This window comes from Pteropus vampyrus, unplaced genomic scaffold (assembly GCF_000151845.1).
Source record: "Pteropus vampyrus isolate Shadow unplaced genomic scaffold, Pvam_2.0 Scaffold476, whole genome shotgun sequence".
NCBI classification, from domain to species: Eukaryota; Metazoa; Chordata; class Mammalia; order Chiroptera; family Pteropodidae; genus Pteropus; species Pteropus vampyrus.
Window position 1 is genome coordinate 1,009,043 of NW_011889257.1, and position 19,467 is coordinate 1,028,509.

Here is a 19,467-nt window from a genome sequence, read left to right on the forward strand (position 1 = left end):
CCCACTTACCTGGACACAAACTGTGCTGAAATCAGACAAGAGATGTACATAAAAATGTCAGTAGTGGAACGATCCACCCTTTTTACTTGTAAAGAGTGAACAGAAAGCTACTGTACTTCTCTAGGACATTTACAAAGAGTTTTCTTCACCTTAAGAAGAAACTGAATAAACATAAATGTCCACTATTAAGACAATAATAAAAACAGCAAATAGATAAAACAGCTTACCTTGTTTCAGGCACTATACCAAACAATCACTTCTGTTCCTTAAATCTGTGTGGTAGATCTTATTCTGATCATCATTTTACAGAAGAGAAAACTGAGGCTTATAGAGGTTAAACAGGAAGCCCAAGATCACACAGCCAGAATTCAAGCCCAGAGCTATCTACCACCAAAGGACTACTGATCTGTTTTATTACGACTAATAACGAAAAAGTCTCCTACTCAAGAGTTCAGTTACTTGATAAAATTCACATTAATTTCTGCGCGACAATGTGAATATACTTAATACCACTCATCTGCACTTAAAAATGGTTAAAATAGTAAATAAAATTCTTTCTACTCTGTATACCACAAAACATCTCCTTTGCTATTCATGACAAAAGGGAAAAATGATTCTCCTGTTAAAGTTCAATCTGGTGGTTACTGTCTGTACTTTCTTTAATTTTGCTGTCCAATTGAACTGGTCCTGGTAGGCCAGGCAGAGGCAGAGCCCACCCTCCAAAAGTGGATGGGAGCAGACAGAGGTGCTTCTATCACCAGACAAATATAGCCATATACTGACAAACTACGTGCAGACCATTCCAGCCTGCTCCTCTTTTTGTACCACTCATAAGCTAAGAATAGTGTTAACATCTTTAAATGGTTGAAAAATAAATATTTCATGATACATGAAAATTACTCAAAATTTGAATTTCATTGTCCATAAATAAAGCTTTCTTGGAACACAGAAAAAAATCACTTAATTCATGTCAGGTGACTGGCAAACAAGAATTTCGCATGAACATAAGATAGAAAATAATGTTATTATGAGACCTATTTGCTAACCTACTAAATAAAATTCAGGTCTTCTAGTTTCTCAAGTCTAGCTCTACATTAAGAGATTCCTTAACAGCAGAGGCAAACCAGTCCACTGCCCAGCCTTACCAACTTTAGGGTCCAGCACCAAGCCTCCAGCATAGGCTGCTTTCTTACGTCCTTTCTTATATTTATTGTTATCTCCATCAATCTCTTCATCTTCATCGCCCTAATAACAAATAGAAAGATAACTTTACCAGCCAGCAACTAATTAATTAAGAAGTTTTATGATCCCTACGTTCCAACGGCAGTACACAATTCTAACAAACGTTCTTTACTTTTAGTGGTCCTACCTGTAAGACAGTTAATTTTAATACATTCATGAACCCAAATGAATGCCAAGCATGGTAGGTACCAAAACAAAAACTGTATCTCTGAGCTAATAGATATGCAACTTCGATTTTAAAATATTTCTGAACGCATAGAATTTATTTTTAAAATAATGGATACTAAAAATGCAACTCTTCAGTTTACGTAAAATTTGAGATGGTAGAAGAATCCCCTTAAATTCATAGTCTAACATTCATGATGTAAAAATACAAAATGTATTATAGATATTACCATTATTCTCATTCACATGGACACCTTAAAATAAGTATGTCCATATACTGAAAACCCCCAAGTAGTTTATTAATGGTCAACATTCAATGTCTCAGTAGAAGTCAAATTTTCTCTAATATTCCCTACACCAATTTTGATAATGTATATAAAATATGAACAAGAACCTGAATCATTTTAACATTAAATTGGTAGTGAATTAATTCCTATCACTGCCAATAAAACAGCAGCTCAGTTTTAGTTCCCATGTGATGGAGGCCACTGCAGAAACCTGATCATGGTGACCTTAATCCTACTAGCACACAGTAATGCAACAACGTAATACAAAAATAAAGGCTCACGAGTTTAAAGAAATAAAAGATTTAACTGGCATGTGACTTTGGGGAGAGCTAAGGTGGAGAAACACTTTCCCATCCCAAAAGCCTAAACGCCTCCCTCAAAGAATTTCATATTTCATAAATAAATTTTATCTGTACAGAGAAAAGTGGAGAAGGAAATGTCCACACAAACACCACAGAACAATCTCCATTTGGTTTCTACAGTACAGAGGATTAATTATTTTGGAAGCAAATGTTATCATAGCAGAAAAGGCTTACAGGTAATAAAAAGGGAGGGACACAAATAGGCAAAACACCGTACAATTTTGGACCCACCAGTTTTTGCTGAGGCTTCCTGAAAATCTGCTTGTCAGGCACAATATAGTTGTTTTCATAAAATGCATGAAGCAACAAGAACTCGTTACGCTCGGCTCGTCCACCCATCAGCGTCCTAGACTATTAAATAGAATTCCTTTTTTAAAATTGAGCTCAAAATCACAACAAACAAGAGCAACTTTGAGTTGGTAAATTTAATCATAGCACCTCCTTCAAAAATCATTCCTCATAACAAGGGATGGTTTGTTTGTTGTTTTTTTTTTTAAGGTACTAAATGATTTCTAGCATTTTCTTGAAGCATTATAGTTAAAAAGAGACAAAGAGAGCTTAAAATACTGACAACTTGGGCTATTTCCTTACTCCCAAATGGACCATTCCACAAATGAGACACAGCCAGATGTTAGAGATGATCCTTATGTTCACCCACATTTCAACATACTGCACCTGGTTTTCCTCCCCTTCTCCCAACCAGTTCTTCGTTTTACAAAAGAAGCCCAGCTTTCAGAATACAAGTTACTCATTTTATAAGCATGCATTTAGACTCATTATCATATAACGACTACTCCAAACACTGAATCCAACAGGAAATGCTTTTCCCCCCTTTCTAAGTTAAATTTACCATAATGTTCCCAGCGATGTTGGTGATCTGCAATGCTAATGGAAGAACATTTAGCTCACACATGATCTGCAAAATGAACCTGGCATCTTTCCAGGTGTGTTCCAACAGGTACAACAGATGAGAAGGTTCACTGTACAGAAAAGTAAGAGCGAAACAGAATCAAGTAATTAAAAGAAACAATGACTATAATCAGAATTTCATAAAATATTACAAAAATTTTTTGGTATAAATAACTTCAGAGCAACGGCACCTCGCTTCGGAAACAATTAAAATAAAGCCGCTGTGAAACTAGGAATTCATTCATACCATCGATCCCAATGCCCTTCACCAAAACACAAAAAAATCCCACAAAGAGAAGTTATATGTTAGCTATAACCTGAAAACTACCTAAATCCTATCATGTACTGCATCTAGTATGTACGGAACGCATGCCTACTATGTGCCAGGCATTGTTCTAGGTGCTGGCTGTGACCCAGACTGACAAAAATCCCTGTCCTCATGGGGCTTGTGTCCTCATGGGGGAGACAGAGTATAGGTAACAAATTAAATACGTGGTATGTTATATACTTCTAAGTTAAGGAGAAAAACAATAAGAAGCAAAGGGAACATTAAGTATCAGAAGCAGAGACTGAATGTCCAGTTAAGGAACCAGGGAAGAGTTCATTGGGAGTAACTGGGTATTTGAGGGAAGAACATTCTAGACAGACAAAACAACACATTCAAAGGTCCTGAGCTGAGCACAAACCTGGAAGTTCTAGGACCAGGAAGAAGACCAATGACCGCAACAGAGAGAATGATGGAGAGAACAGCAGAAGGACAAAGTTAATGGCAGAGAGACACACAGTATAGGACCTTGTAAGTCAAAATAAGGACTTTGGTTTTTACTCTGAATGAAATAAAGTCACTGGAAGATTTTGAGCAGAGTGCTCTATCTGACTTAACTTTAGCAGGATAACTTTGGTTCCTAGGTTGAGGACAGCAAGGGATCAAAGAAAACAAAAGAGACCAGTGAGGAGACTAATATAAGACCCAGTCATCCAGGGAAAAGAGGGTGGTAGGCTGGACCAGGGTGAGTCCAATGGAAGGGAAAAGAAGTGGTCAAATCTAGACATATTTGGAAGATAGAGCTGGCAGACTTCCTGACAGAATGACTGAACGTGGGATGTCAGAAAAAGGAATCACAGATGCCTCAGAGGTTTGGGGCCAAGGATGACTTTGGAGGTTTCCAGCAGTACCAGAAAAATAAACAGCTGTCATTATGAAGGAAATACTACAAGAGGAACCTGGGAGAGAAGATCAGCTTAGCTTATGTACAAGTTAATCTGGAGGTTCATATTAGACACCACGTAGAACAGGCAGGTCGATACATGAGTCTGGACTTCAGGGGTGAGATCTAAGCTGGATATGCAGGTGGGAGGCATCAGCACCCACCAGGGATTCAAATACCTGAGACTCGGTGAGATCACAGAGGGAAGCATGGTCAGAAAAGAGAAGCAGTCTAAGGACTCAGGAAGTATGGGTAGAAAACAAGGAGAAGTGGCCGGACGGGTAGAAGAAAGCTTATTTAAGAAATAATCAAGCACAAAGTTTCATTACCCAAAATGAGTAAGTTCTGGAGATCTAATGTACAGCATGGTGACTACAGTTAACAATACTGTATTGTATGCTTGAAATGTGCTAAGAGGGTGAACCTTAAATGTTCTCACCACACAAAAAAAGTAACTGTGAGGTGATGGATATGTTAATTACCTTGATTGTAGTGATTATTTCACAATTTGTAAGTATATCAAACATCAAGTCGTACACCTTAAAGATATACAATTTTTATGTCAATTTTGCCTCAATAAAGCTGGAAAAAAATAACCAAGCAATATCTCTAAATAACTTAATGATTGCTCAGTTTTTATGTTTCCAAAATATTTCCACTTAATTCCTAAATATCGCATCAATTTCCAAAATGCCCTGTGGAAACATCAAGATGGTGTTAAGTGAGGGAGACAGAGATAAACTGATCAAATCAGAATAATTCAAGAGGCAAAATAGTTCAAATTATTCAATAGAGATGATGGTGCTGATATGAAGACAGACAATTTTCCCCTCCACAGCACCACACGCTCCTGCCTCTCCAGCCTAAGAATGATACTGGCATCTTGCTGTTGCTAATTTCAAAACAAATTCTGAAGCATCCAGGGTCATACCTGTACATATTTCGTACATTTTCCATTGAGATTACAACCCTTTCAGTTTTCAGAATCTGTTGAACAAGTTCAGACAAATGGTAACTTTTACAACGAATCAATTCCTTTGCTGAAATTTCCACATCACAGATCATTCGGCCACAGGTAGCATTTCTTTCACCAAATCCACTCTTGCCCTACAAGGGGAGGACAAAAATGCAAATAAAGAAAACCATATAAAGAAAACCTTGAAGAGGGGAAGGAATTAGTTAAGCGAGTGTTCGGATGAAGTGTTAATAATGACTACCGCCTCAAAGACATGAATAAGGAAAAAAGCAAGAGCAGTGGCCCTGATTCCAATCTATAGCAGCAGAATCCTCTGGAGAGCATTATAAAAGGCACAGATTCCTAAGTTCTCTGATGAGGCAACACGCCCCGTTTATTTATAAACTTTAAGTAAAATAAGATTTCAAGACTGAGCAATATCAGGTTTAGGAAATGAAGATGCTTCATACAAAACCAACAAAATCTCCCTAAGTGAAGCAAGCAGGTAGAATGAAAGTGCGAGGGCTTTAAGAGTCAGATGGGCCTGGGTTCGAAATCTCAGTTCTTCCCCTTACTAGCTCTATGATCCTGAACAAGTTCTGTTACCCCTATGAGAACGTACAATAAAACCAGAGTTACTGTGAGATGACTTACACAGAGGCACTTAGCCCACTGCCTTCTTAGACATTCAGTGTCAGCTCCCTTCCCTTTTCCTTCCCATCGCCTTCCTTACTCATCGCACTCAACAATTTCTGAACCCTGCAACCCTGCTCGAAGGGCCAGCGCTTCAGTATTGGTCAAGTGGAGGTAACATATATGTGCTGTCTCTAGATTCTAATAGCTGATTTTAAAAACTACCAGTGGCTTTTACCAATAAAATGCTGAATTCAAAGGAAAAGATGTTTAGTGTCAAAGTTAAAAGGTACTATCACAAGATAACCAATTGCCAGTCAAAGAAGCATATAAAAAGTCAAAGAAGCAAGATTTTGAAATTATTACCCCAAGCTTTGGCATGTTGGATCGCTTCAGTCGACCTATCTTGGACCAGTAAGGAACTTTGCACACATTAATTCTCTGTAGTAACACCTCCAGTTCAAACCCATAAATATTATGACCCTAGTCAGAAAAAGAAAGGAGCCAATAATATCGTAACAAATACAAATTAGAGGATTTATCTTCATAAGCACAGAATTTCCTTGCCCTTTCTTTTTCTACTCTCTAATTGAAGGCATCATGAGCTTACCTCCGATTGGGGTCTCTTCTTCAGGAATTTATTCATCAGCAGCATTCATTAGCCTTGACATTCACAAGGCTGCTAAGCAGATTGCTAGAATAAACTTTATCTCATCCTAATTGATGCAAGGTTCATACGATGTCTTTTAATTTGCAGTTCATGTCTCACAGTCTCGGAGGCAAATGCAAATTTTAATGTCCATACTTTTTATGTGATCAGTAAAAGGTGTATTCGAACAATTCCATTTTACTTCCTTAAAAACCAATAACCCATCTGTGTTGTGTGATAGCTTACACAGACTTCTTAGAACTCAGGAACTGAACCTCGTTTCTTCCTAAAGAACTGAGTTTGAACACTATTGATTTAGACTCTTAATCAATGTGCAAAATAAATATATACCACTCAATTGTTCAAATAAGAAACTTGTTTAAAAAACAAGGAAACAAAGCTATACCAAGTAGAAAATGTCTCAAAAACATAATCAAATTTTCCATGTCTATAATTTCCATCATGTGAATATGGTTCACTGCCTGTTTATTATAAAGAGATGAAGTTTAAATCAGATTAATAGATTTAGTTATTAATTTTAATAAAAATCTATGCTACTATATATTTATGGCAGTTTTGTCTATTAAATTATGAGACCCAAAGGACCTGAGGATGTCTCATTTCCAAATTATCATGCCTGAGATTAGGGACTAAACGCATGTCAGGATCCTTTGTTATATTGGTTTGGATTTCTCATTCACAGACTTGACTCTAATACCCTAAGGCAGGCCAGCTACCCTAGGCGCAAGACATCTCCTTGGGGACCAAGAGTGAGACTTGCTAGTAGAGACTGAGTGAGGGCCTAGTGCTGAGCCAGAGCACCACAGTAGGGCACTGTGGACAGAATTTCCCTGGCACTTTCAAGACGGGTCTTGAAATATCATCAGGGAAATGACTGCAGAGACACTAGTGACAACCTACAGGCCCTCGGTACTCTGGCTACGCCATCATCAGGAAAGGTGTCCGAGACCAAAAATACACACGGAGAAATATATGGCAAACAGTTTTGCAAGGCTTCAATGTAACTAAATTAACAACAGCACATTTAAAATAGAGGCATTTAGACCCTACTTCCCTCCAAAAAAATCAAAAGCATAATATAACTTGATTGATCCTTTAACCCAGAAAAAAAAAACAGGAAGGACTGCTATCAAGGAACCTACAAACTGAGGGGAGGCCAGAGGAAACATAAAACAAAATGTTGCTTTATGACTCTTAGGAACTGGGGCAAAGACAACTCAATGAATTATTTACCCCTTGCTATCTTGTGAGAGCATACTCAATCATCCGAAGAAAAATAGATTCCTAGCCTTGAGCTCTCTAAGGAATACATTATATAGATCTACTGAGCTCATAAAGTTAAAATACTTACACTTTGGGGACTGGCACCAAACCAAGGGAATTAACTCCTGTGACCACTATACGGCTGACCCACTAAGTCAAAATTCTGGAGACACCAACAGTTGATGCAAGTTACTTACTTTATGGGCTGGTCTCTAAATGTAAAAAAAACTGGAGTAGCCTAAACTTCAACAATAATTCATGAGTTGCTTTTCTATTAGAAAAGAACTATCTTACAGTGGGCTGGGGTTTTTTTCCCCTTTGTTAGCAGAAAGTAGAGCAATTCCTACGAGTACATAGGGTCATTTCACTCTGAAAAGATTCTTTGCTGCTCAAAAAGTCTCAATCAAGTCACACTGAAAAGAACTAAGGAGTGAAGAGCTTCCCCACGACATGATCAAATATCCACTTACCACAATGACATCAGGATCAATTTTGTGAACTTTTGCAAGGAAAAAACCTAGCAGTGTTCTTTCTGTTGCAGCAACCTCAACCTTCACATTCTGTTGTTAGAGAAAAACAAACCAGTCACTTACTCTTTACTCTGAAGTATTATATACTGACTCCTTATTCAAGCAGGGTAAGATTTCTTAGGGTTAAAAGAAACCATCTGGCTCCAAACTAAATGCAGCAATGAAATTCGTGATTCTAGATTTTGCCTTAATAATTGCATAAAGTCACTGAAGAGCTCATTCTAGTACTAAGAGTGTGAATGAAGCAGAATCTAAAGTGTTGAGCACTATAGAGTGTAGAAATGTCCCCCCACAGGGACACGCTTGCATATCAGAACACATTTTACAGCGTATGTTTCAGAGTACCTATCAAAAATCTATCTACTTTCTTATATAATCCCTGATAGACTTCAGTTTATGTATTTACCACACAAAGTCCTAAGGACTGGATAAACTAGTATCAAATAGTGGTGTAAGAACCTATAAACAAGAAACTAGACCAAACGCAAACATATATTTAAGGATTACAAATATTTTCAATATAAATAAAACCTATCTTCACACAAAAGGCTTCCACTTGGATCACTAACTATAAATCAGATATTCAAAAGATCCACTCATATTTAAGAATGTCTTAAAATGGAAGTTGATGCCTATATGTTTTCTAGAACTTGGCTAAAAAAAGTATCAGGTTGACTCTAATGAATTTTCCAAGGTCATGCTACTAAAGACAGGTAATTCAGAGCACTTCACAAATAACAGCCTGGTCTAAAAGTGCCCCTAGGCTACTGGACTTCTCAAGCCAATTTAAAATAAGTGGAACCTGCCATGCTTCCTAACTTTTAATTTTATCAAGTAAGAACATTAAAAAAAACAAAACCTACAAGTTTTCCAACATCATCATTTCATAAAAGAAACATACTACACAAAAAGAAATACTTTACATTGAATATATTTACCTTTGTGAAAAACTCACTACATTATCCAAAACCCAACCCCACCCCCACCCATTTTATTAAGGACTCATGGAGTTTACTGGGAGTAAACTTCTTCATGGAATATACTGAAAGTTTAGAGATCACTGATCAATTGGTGCAGGCCCTTTCCAATACATGTCCCCATTAATATCCACAGCATTCCCAACTCACTTGGCTTCCTTCAAGCTGGGTGGGGGGAGGGGAGGCACAGAGCTCTACCCTACACCTTCCCAAACCAGTAATCACATGATCATGCTTTTTGGAAAAGCTTCCTATTAAGCTATCTAAAGGAGAGTTTGAGCCATCCATCTACTTATACACTGCAGGATCCCATTATTTTCAAGTGGTGAAAGAAACATTTAGACATTGTTAAATAATGTTTCCAACTTTATATTTCTAATACATTTCTCATGGGTTAATGCTACAGTATAATCTAGCAAGAATAGATCTAATCAATTAACATATAAAATAGCCCATTTCTAATAATCCACACCATATTCCTTTTCTCTTTCTAAACGAATAAAAATAAACAAATACATGCTTCATGATTAAAAGGAATTAATGAGTTATTTACCTTTTTCTTAATGTCTTCACTGAAAGCGTATGGAAAAATACAGTCCTTTGGTTTAGACACAACTGTAAGAAGGAAAAAAAATAAAGATTCTAACACCCATCTTAGCCAATTTCAAGTACACATACACTTCATTTTTCTGAATGAAAACGGTCTTAAATATAAAGTCCCCTCAATCCCTAAAGAGTTAAGAGGATATCAAGTATTTCCTTTGGTCATGTTGTTGGATCTCAAAAGAACAGTCAAAACAAACAATCTCAAAATTTGTAAGGAACCACAAAAGACCCCCAATAGTCAAAGCAATCTTGAGAAAGAAGAATAAAACAGGAGGCATCACTCTACCTGGTCACAAATTATAATATAAAGCTATAGTCATCAAAAAAAGTATGGTATTAGCATGAAAACAAACACGTAGATCAATGGAATGAAACAGAAAGCACAGGAATAAACATATATGCATATATAGTCAATTAATTTATGACAAAGGAGCCAAGAATAAATGGTGTTGGGAACACTGGACAGCCATATGCAAAAGAATGAAACTGGACCACTATCATACACCAGACACAAAAACTAACTCAAACGTAAGACCTGAAACCATAAAACTCCTAGAAGAAAACATAGATGGTAAGCTCCGTGACATTAGCCTTGGCGATGATTTTTTAGATTTGACTTTAGATTTGACATCAAAAGGAAAGGATCAGAAGCAAAAATAAGCGGGACTATATTAAACTAAAAAGGTTCTGCACAGCAAAGAAAACCATCAGCAAAATGAAAAAGCAACCTACCAAATGGGAGAAAATATTTGCAAATCATATGTCTGATAAGAGGTTAATATCTAAAATATATAAAGAATTCATACGACTCAACATAAAAAATTTAAAAATCCAATAATATAACAGGTACATGAGGAGGTACTCAACATCACTAATCACCAGGGAAATGCAAATCAAAATCACAATGAGCTATCACCTCACACCTGTCAGAATGGCTATTATCAAAAAGACAACAAATAAGTGTTGGAGAGGACATGGAGAAAAGAGAACTCTTGTACATTGCTGGTGGGATTGTAAATTGATGCAGCCACTATGGAAAACTGTATGGAGATTCCTCAAAGAATTAAAAACAGAACTACCCTATGACCCAGCAATCCTACTTCTGGGTATTTATATAAAGAAAATGACATATGAAAAATATTCCGTTTGCACACACAAATGGAATATTATTCAGCCATTAAAAAAGAAGGAAATCTTGCCATTTGTGATGACATGGATGGACCTTAAGAACATTATTTAAGTAAAATAAGTCAGACCGAGAAAGACAAATACCATATGATTACACTTATATGCAGAATCTAAGGAACAAAAAGAACAAACTAATCAAAGATAGACTCACAAATATAGAGGACAATCTGGTGACAGCCAGAGAGGAGGGGGGCTGGAGGGTTGGGAGAAAGGGGTGAAAGGTTAAAGAAGTACAAATTAGTAGTTGATAGATGGCCACGGGGATGGGGAGCACAGCATAGGGAATGCAGTTAGCATTAACATACTGGCTAGGTGGAGAGCCAAAGAAGAGAAAGAGCAATCAGGGAGATCGTTTCATAAACTATATAAACATCTAACCAATGTACTGTATACTTAAAACTAATAAAAAAAAATTTTTTTTTAATTAGCCAAGCACAGAATCCTAAGTCCATACAACTGTTAAAATTGCTTAGATGAAACATTTGCTATCCAAGTCAAAATGGAGGATGTTTACCAGTCTTTCCCAAAGGAAATCCCCCACCACCAAAGCCTCGACCAGCATACAATGGAGAAACTCAGCCCAACCTTCACAAAGTTAGAAAAGTGAAGATAACCAGTTTCCCTCACTGTGCTACAAGTTCCGTGACATTCACAGTATCTGCTCGCACAGTGACATATACAGAGGAGGTAAATAAATTTACACTGAAGAGCTAACGACTGTTCTCTTCCACGTATTTCCAGGTTATTCTCATCATTTTGTTCCATGTATTCCACCCCTCTTAAAGAGTAAAAATTTGGTCATCATTTCACGATATACGTAAATCAAGCCATCATGCTGTATACCACAAATTTATATACTGATGTATGTCAATTATTTCTTAATAAAACTAGAAAAAAGGGTAAAACTTCGCAATAACACAGCATGCTTGTTCTATGCTTTTTTCCCTAGTCCCACTTTCCTAACACCCAAGAAACCAGACAGGAGATGCTACCCCTGTTAATCTCTGTTTCTAGGCAGGAAAAAATCCAAGGAAGCATAATAGATCAACAATGTTATGCCTCAAAAAAAAAAAAGTGGTTATTTAACTAGCTAAGCTGTCATCATGAAACATGCCAGAATTCTCCTTGGAGACTGACTCATGGCATGCAAAATTCTGTGGGATTGTTTCACCCGTTGGATTTTATGCATAGCACATCCAACACCAATTTGGTATCACTGTAACTCCTCCCAAATAGGTAAACATTCATTTATTCTTTGGCATCTTCCCTGATCACACAGAAAACTTTGGCCAGGCTCTTATGATGGGCTTTAAAAATGACATGAAAATAGCTGAAGCATAAGTCTGACCTAGGAAAAAAACTACCATTGGAACAAAAAAGGTATTAAACTGCCTCCTGACTTCTCCTATAAAATAAATCAGCTGAATAAGAGATAACCAATCAAGTAAAACTTAGTGTACACAGCTGAAAAAAAAAAACCTTCTTTAATAATATATACTCATTACTCCTGAAAACATTTTTTAAAAACAAGTTACTCATCCAATAGCTGCAACAAAATAAGAAAAACTAAAATCAAGCCATCGGTAAACCAGCTAAAAAAAAAATACATACCACAAAAGTGTGACTGAAAGGGAGGCTGTGGCGGTGCTTTATCTAATGCAAAACTGTAATGGACCAAGGCTGCCACAGCAATAATCTGCAAAGGAAGGGAAAAAAACATCACTTATCAGACACCTGCTATGTATTCTGAATTCTCGACAAAATCACCAAGAATATTAAAAGATATCAGAGCATATGAATATAAAAACTTTAGTACATACAAATATTTTTTATTGTAAAAGTATTTAAACAAACAAAAAATAGAATAATAAAACCACCTCTCACATATCCATCACCCAGCTTCAATTATCAACTCGCCTGTAGCCCTATCCACTTCCTGCCTCCCCCTAGATTATTGTGAAGGCAAGCCCAGACCTATCATTTTATCTAGGAATACTTCAGCATATATCTCTAAAACAGTTTCTCGAACTCGACATCATGGACATCTTATGCTGAATCAATCTTTGTTTTAGGGCTGTCTTGTGCACTGTGGGACATTAAAGCAGCACCTGTGACTTATAATAACACTGCCCATCTCCCATGCCTGAGTTGTGACAACCAAAAATGTCTCCAGACATGGCCAAATGTCCCCTTAAGGGCAAAATCTCACCCCGTCGAGAATCAGTTTAAATAATAATAAATTTTAAAAATGTAATGCAATCATCTTGGCTCATACGGTTAACAGTAATTCCTTAAAATCAAATATCTAAGTAGGATTCAAATTTGCATGTTTTCCCAACTATTTCAATTTTACTCACCAAATAAGGCCCATATTTTGCAAGTGCTTGATATATAAAACTATAGGTACAACCCTTCCCCACCTATTATTTCCCTATAATTTATTTGTTAAAGAAACTGGGTCATTTGTCCCATAGAGTGTCCCATAGTATGAATTCCGCTGCTTGTATCACAATAGTGTCATTTAACATGTTCCAAGGAGTGAAAAAAATGGCATAGATGATAGAGGCTCTCTTCATCCCTCTTGAGACCACATCAAAGTTGTAACAAACACAGAGCAAACAGCAAGCAAAGTCTCTTGGGGTCTAGATGAACAGAAGCACTACAACTAGGGAGAGAAATAAGAAATCACCCTGCAACGGTAGAAGGTAGAAGGAGGCGAGGATGCAAGGCTGCCAGGTCCCCAGCAGCTGAGTGGGACAGAGGCTGTGGCAGCTGCAGACACCTCTTAAAGGGGTCGCGTCTGCGAGAGGACTTTCGCGGTGACAGACCTCCTCACCTTGAGCACCAGCGCTAGGTCGACTGCATAGGGGGCACCAGTGACTTACAGGGGGACACTGAGTTGTCGGAGTGAGGGCCAGAGGTGAGGATCTCTCCCGGACAGAAGTGCTGGTAGTATCCATTGTTCCTCTGTTGAGCCCTCCCTCCTCCCAGTGCAGAGACTCAGCACTGCCATAACTGAGACAACATCAAACTGGATAACAGAGGTCACTCCACTCCGAGGATTCCCTAAAACTCTGTCTCCCCCAACTCACCGCCCCACCCAAGCCACATCCAGTTGTGTCCAGTGCTTCTTGCTAAGCAGTGCCAAGACCCACACTGGTGGCCTCGGTTTCTGGTGTGGCCTTTTGAGGCAACTATAAGCACAGCACCTGTGGACTGCTTGTAGAATCTGTGCCAGAGGGGCTGAACTTGGCCTGCAGCTGAATCTCTCTCAGGACTGTGCCACTAGACACCTACTACACAAAGCCATGCTAATAAGACCAGGAGACTTAGGAGCTTTGCTTAATACATAGGAACAGACACGGAAAGGCAACCAAAATGAGAAGAAAAAGAAGCAGAAACCATATGAGAGGACAGAACAGAGATCCAGATATAATGAAGTAATTTAACAGATGCAGAGTTCAAAACACTGGTTATAAAAATGCTCAATGAAATTAGAGAAAGAATAGATGAACTCAGTGAGAACTTTAACAAAGAGATAAAAAAAAAACATAAAAATGGAAATGGAAATTATAAAAGGGAACTACTCGGAAATGAAGAACACATTATCTGAGATGAAGAGTATTAGAGGGAATCAACAGAGTGGATAGAGAAGAGGATCAAATCACTGATATAGAGGATGGGGAAGCCAAGGACACTCAATCAGAATGGCAAGAAAAGAGAAGCCAAGATTATCATAATAATTTAAGGAGCCTATGGGACACAATTAAATGTAAAAATATCCGTGTCACAGGGATACCTGAAGAAAAACTAGACATTGAAGAGCTATTTGAAGAAATAATGATGGAAACTTCCCTAACCTGTGAAGGAAATAGACATAAACCCCAGGAAGCTCAGAGAGTCCCAAAAAAGAAGAATCTAAAGAGTCCTACACCAAGACACATTATAATAAAAATGCCAAAGGTTAAAGACAAAGAGAGGAACTTAAAAGCAGCCAGAGAAAAGCAGTTACCTATAAGGGAGCACCCATAAGACTGGCAGCTGATTTCTCAAAAGAAACTATGCAGGACAGAAGGGCTTGGCACAAAATATTCAATGTGATGAAAACCCAAGATCTACAACCAAGAATACTTTATCCAGCAAAGCTATCATTTAGAGTTGAAGGACAGATAAAAAGCTTCCCAGACAAAAATAAGCTAAAGGAATTCATCAACACCAAGGAAATGTTGGAGGGACTTCTTTAAGAAGAAAAAACAGGAATCAAAAAACAGGAATAAAGAATGGTAGTAACTACATTCCTATCAACAAGTACCTCAAATGAAAGAGAGTGCTCTAACCAAAAGATAGCATGGCTGAATGGATAAGAAAGGATAGATAACCAAAAGATAGCATGGCTGAATGGACAAGACCCCTACATTTGCTGCCTACAAGACACTCATTTCAGATTAAAAGACACACACAGACTAAAAGGAAAGGGATGGAAAAAGATATTGCCTTGATGGACCTAGAGGGTATTGCACTGAATGAAATAAGTCAGATAGAGAAAGACAAATATCACATGATTTCACGTACATGTGGAATCTAAAGAACACAATTTTTTAAAAAAAGGAAATAAACTTCATAGATACAGAGAATATTTTGAGGGCTACTAGATGGGAGGGAAGTTGGGGACGGCGAAAAGGGACAAAGGATTAAGAAGTACAAATGGATAGTTACAAAACAGATATGGAGTTATCAAGTATAGCATAAGGACAATAGTTAACAGTGTTGTAATAAATATGTAAGGGGGAAGAGGGTACTAGATTTAGTAGGGTGATCACTTTGTGAGTTATATAGATCTCTAATCACTATGCTGCACAACTGAAACTAATGTATTATTCTATGCCAATTATAATTGAAAAACTCATTGAATTGTACAATATAAATACAAGCAACTACTTTTCTACTATATTTCAATAAAGCTGGAAAAAAATGCGTTCCTGTTTCTGTACTGCCTGTAAATTCACATTTAAATCTAAAGGTTTGATCAAAATCAGGCTCAATTTTTTGGCAAGAATACTTTAGAGGCACTACTGAATACCTCTACCAGAAGACATAGGCACATCATGTATGGTTCTATTTTAGTGATCACTGCCTAGATGCATTATTTCACTAGGAATTGCAAAATGGTAATAGTCAACTACTCCTTCATCCTTTATTAGCTGGAAACCTATGAAGAGAAACTTCTCCATTATTTGGTTAGCTAAGGTACAGTATGCGTTCAAAAAAGGCGAAATGAATGCTTGATTGAATCCCTTTATTTACCAGTTTTCACAGTAATGAGTTGGTTCCCTAGCTTCCTTCACAGGTGTTCATGTTTACAGTATCATTACAAACTCATGTATTGCAACTGTTGCAGTTATTCTTATCGACAGACAGACGCACAAACTGTCCCATCTTGGGCCAGTAGGAAACTCCTCAAGTTGACTCCTGAGTCCTTCTGACATATCTTTAGTAGATTTTAATATCACCCTTGCTTTCTGGTATAAAAGATACTCCAGAATTATCTTGGACATTTCCTGCCCAAAATCAGCCATTTCTCCACAGAACCCAATTTCCTGTACTGGGAAATGGTACTGAAACCTCACTCTGGGTGCTAGGGGAGGAATACTTTTTAAATTTTTGGCTAATTAAATCTTTCCAAAACACTTAAATATTAACTATGGACACCTGTTGTATTAAGTATTATTAAAAGATCAAATCACACACTAAAAAAAAAAGGAGTAAAAACACTGCCAAAATTCTGTTTAAAAAGATCCCCATCAATGTCAAAAAGGACTTAGAAGCAAACATAAAGGTCCCGCTGACCGAAGAGACAGATTTAAGCACCAAAAATAACAATAATGAATGCAACACATTGGAACATGCTGAATATATATAAAACCCATGAGTTCATCATGATATTCCACAAAAGAGAAAACAAAAATAAGTAATGATAAAAATAAATAAATCATTGGTCGACACTGCATATAATGTAGGTCCCCGACTTCCTACTTAGAAAATTGGCAATTAAAGAGAAAGAAGTATATATAAATATAGAATGCAATATACATATGATGTGTTATTGAACTGTACACTTGAAACCTATAATTTTATTAACCAATGTCACCCCAATAAATTTAATTTTAAAAAAAGAGAAACAAGTACATATTTATCTTATCTTTCTTGTACAAACTATTACAGCATAACCAAATAGTGGTAGTCGATGAGGAAAATTTTATTAAAAAATTTTACTAATAAACATTCTAATATTTAACAAGTCTAGCTAATAAACATGGAAAGGATGACAGAACCAGAAAACCACCATTTTACAACTTCTAATGAAATAATTAATTAAGTACTTTATTTACAAAAACAAGTAGTAGGCTGGATTTGGTCCACAGGCAATAGTTTGCCCATCCCCGGTATAGAGGAAGAAGTCCAATGACACCACAATGCAAACAAATACAGAAAATGCATTCTTTAAGAGAACCAACAGTTATTCTTCAATAAGTTAGTCACTGAAAAAACTGTAGGAGGTGGGAGGGAGCTGCTCCCATTTAACATAAGATTCAAGAGACATAAAAATTAAACACCATCTGTGAATCTTGTATGAATCTTGATTCAAATAAACCAAGTATAAGACATTTTTGAAAAACAGTCATGTGAATATGGACTGGATATTTCAGATGATATCCAAGGAATCACTGTTCATGTTATTACACAAGATAATGATTTTATACAAGAAAGTACAGGTTTTGAGAGACTCATACCAAAGTATGCAATGACACAAATGTCTCAGATTAGCCTTAAAACACTTCAGAAGGGGTGGGGCATAAATGAGTATGACAAAATCTTGCTAATTGCTGAATATGACTAATTGGTATATGGGAGTTCATTAAATTATTCTATGACCACAACGTTTTCCAAAAAAAAATTTTTTAACCAGAAAATAAATAAATAAAGAAAGAAGTCCAGCAATTTAAGTCTTAAGAAAAAAATCAAAACTCCAACATCAGACAAATTGAATTCATTCTCCAAAATGGAATTTAGTAGTGAATTACTATTTTCCCCTTCAAAAAGAACACCTTTCTCTTATAGAAATGCTATACAAGTTCAGGCAAGTATTTGCATCTAAGGCACAGGTACAAAATCTGTCCTGTTTCTTTACCTCATTTTGATGTGTCTTTGCATTCTGCATTGTCTTCATGCTGAAAGACATCACCACGAGTGGGGGAGGACCGACATCCATCATTACATTCACCAGGTCTGGTTTCAAAGCCATTGCCTCAACTTTACACCAACTGAATGGCTGGTTCGAGAGCTCTAAAACAGAACGGATATAACGGATCAATAGCCATTCACTGAAAAAGAAAACTACTGTAATTAAGACATCTGTGATTAATTGAGGTCTTCAATCCCACCTTCTATTAAGAATGTCTTATTATAACACCAACCAAAAAAAAAAAAGCCACATTATTGGATTGTATGCAAATCCTTGTATATGTATACATATATGCTCATTTTCCTGGGAAAAAGCTTCCATCTGATTTTCTGAAGAATCCAGGACCCAAAATAAGCTTTAAAAAGACAAAACACTGCTTTGGGGGAATCACAAAACATTTTTAAGAGAATCATGAAGACAAAACAGAGTATCACAGATGCAAATACCGAAAAACATCATGCAAGAGACCAAACGAGCACTATCCACATCAGGCAGTGATGCTCCCCTCCTTCCGAGGTCAGCAGTTAACTATGTAGAACATCTGGGCCATAGAGCCAGGTCAGAAGTCCATACTTACAGCAGCACAATGAGGGATGTGAGCAAACGCCACCTGGGCTAACCAAGGCCTCCCTCCAACTACACTTCCAGGCATTACAGCAATAAAGTGATTCCAAACACATTCCCTACACTCACTCAAGGAAAACCTTGAGGATAAAACATTAGAAAAGGAAACAGACACACAAAATAAATAGACCAACTCCCTAACTTCCGTTTTAACTGCCATATCTATCAGCAATTAACTTAGCATTCTGAAAGTAAATATTTTCCTTACGTGGGTTTTTTACTTCGAGCCAACAAGGTCCTTTGATCTTTCTGTTCATCAAGAACAGTTCCAAGCTAGATGTGTTGGTCCCAAATACATGAGAAAAAGTTTCTCCTTTCAAATCCTGAGGAAGCTGTGGCATTTCAGCCTGAAAAAAGACAAGAAAGAAAAAAATCTTTTTTGTTTAAAACTATTACTTCACATTTTCCAAAGTCTATATTTGAAATAAACAAAAGCCTCTCTATGAAACACCAGAAAATACTCCTTATATATATGTGAAATGTAATTTGCCACAAATGAAATCCAAAACAATTCACCGTAGGAAACAAAAACAATTCACAATGACAAAATAATGCATCTTGATGACATCCATTAGAAGAAAAATAGGCCAAGAAGTACCCCCAAA

The 19,467-nt window shown here is 37.0% G+C and overlaps 1 protein-coding gene and 1 non-coding gene across 2 annotated transcripts in view; both read right to left on the reverse strand.

Moving 5' to 3' along the window:
• The window catches only part of POLA1 (DNA polymerase alpha 1, catalytic subunit), a 281,922-nt gene that overhangs the window by 234,173 nt on the left and 28,282 nt on the right, over positions 1 to 19,467 (reverse strand). Inside the window, exons 14-23 of the mRNA XM_011382457.2 lie at positions 19,071 to 19,209; positions 18,185 to 18,339; positions 12,607 to 12,691; positions 9,755 to 9,816; positions 8,165 to 8,254; positions 6,128 to 6,244; positions 5,105 to 5,280; positions 2,907 to 3,036; positions 2,288 to 2,407; positions 1,146 to 1,245 (exon numbers count right to left, since the gene is read on the reverse strand). Coding sequence (XP_011380759.1) covers positions 1,146 to 1,245; positions 2,288 to 2,407; positions 2,907 to 3,036; positions 5,105 to 5,280; positions 6,128 to 6,244; positions 8,165 to 8,254; positions 9,755 to 9,816; positions 12,607 to 12,691; positions 18,185 to 18,339; positions 19,071 to 19,209 — 1,174 coding nt within the window. The remainder of the gene's footprint in view (positions 1 to 1,145; positions 1,246 to 2,287; positions 2,408 to 2,906; positions 3,037 to 5,104; positions 5,281 to 6,127; positions 6,245 to 8,164; positions 8,255 to 9,754; positions 9,817 to 12,606; positions 12,692 to 18,184; positions 18,340 to 19,070; positions 19,210 to 19,467) is intronic.
• LOC111732631 lies at positions 53 to 182 on the reverse strand. Its single transcript, XR_002777636.1, has one exon.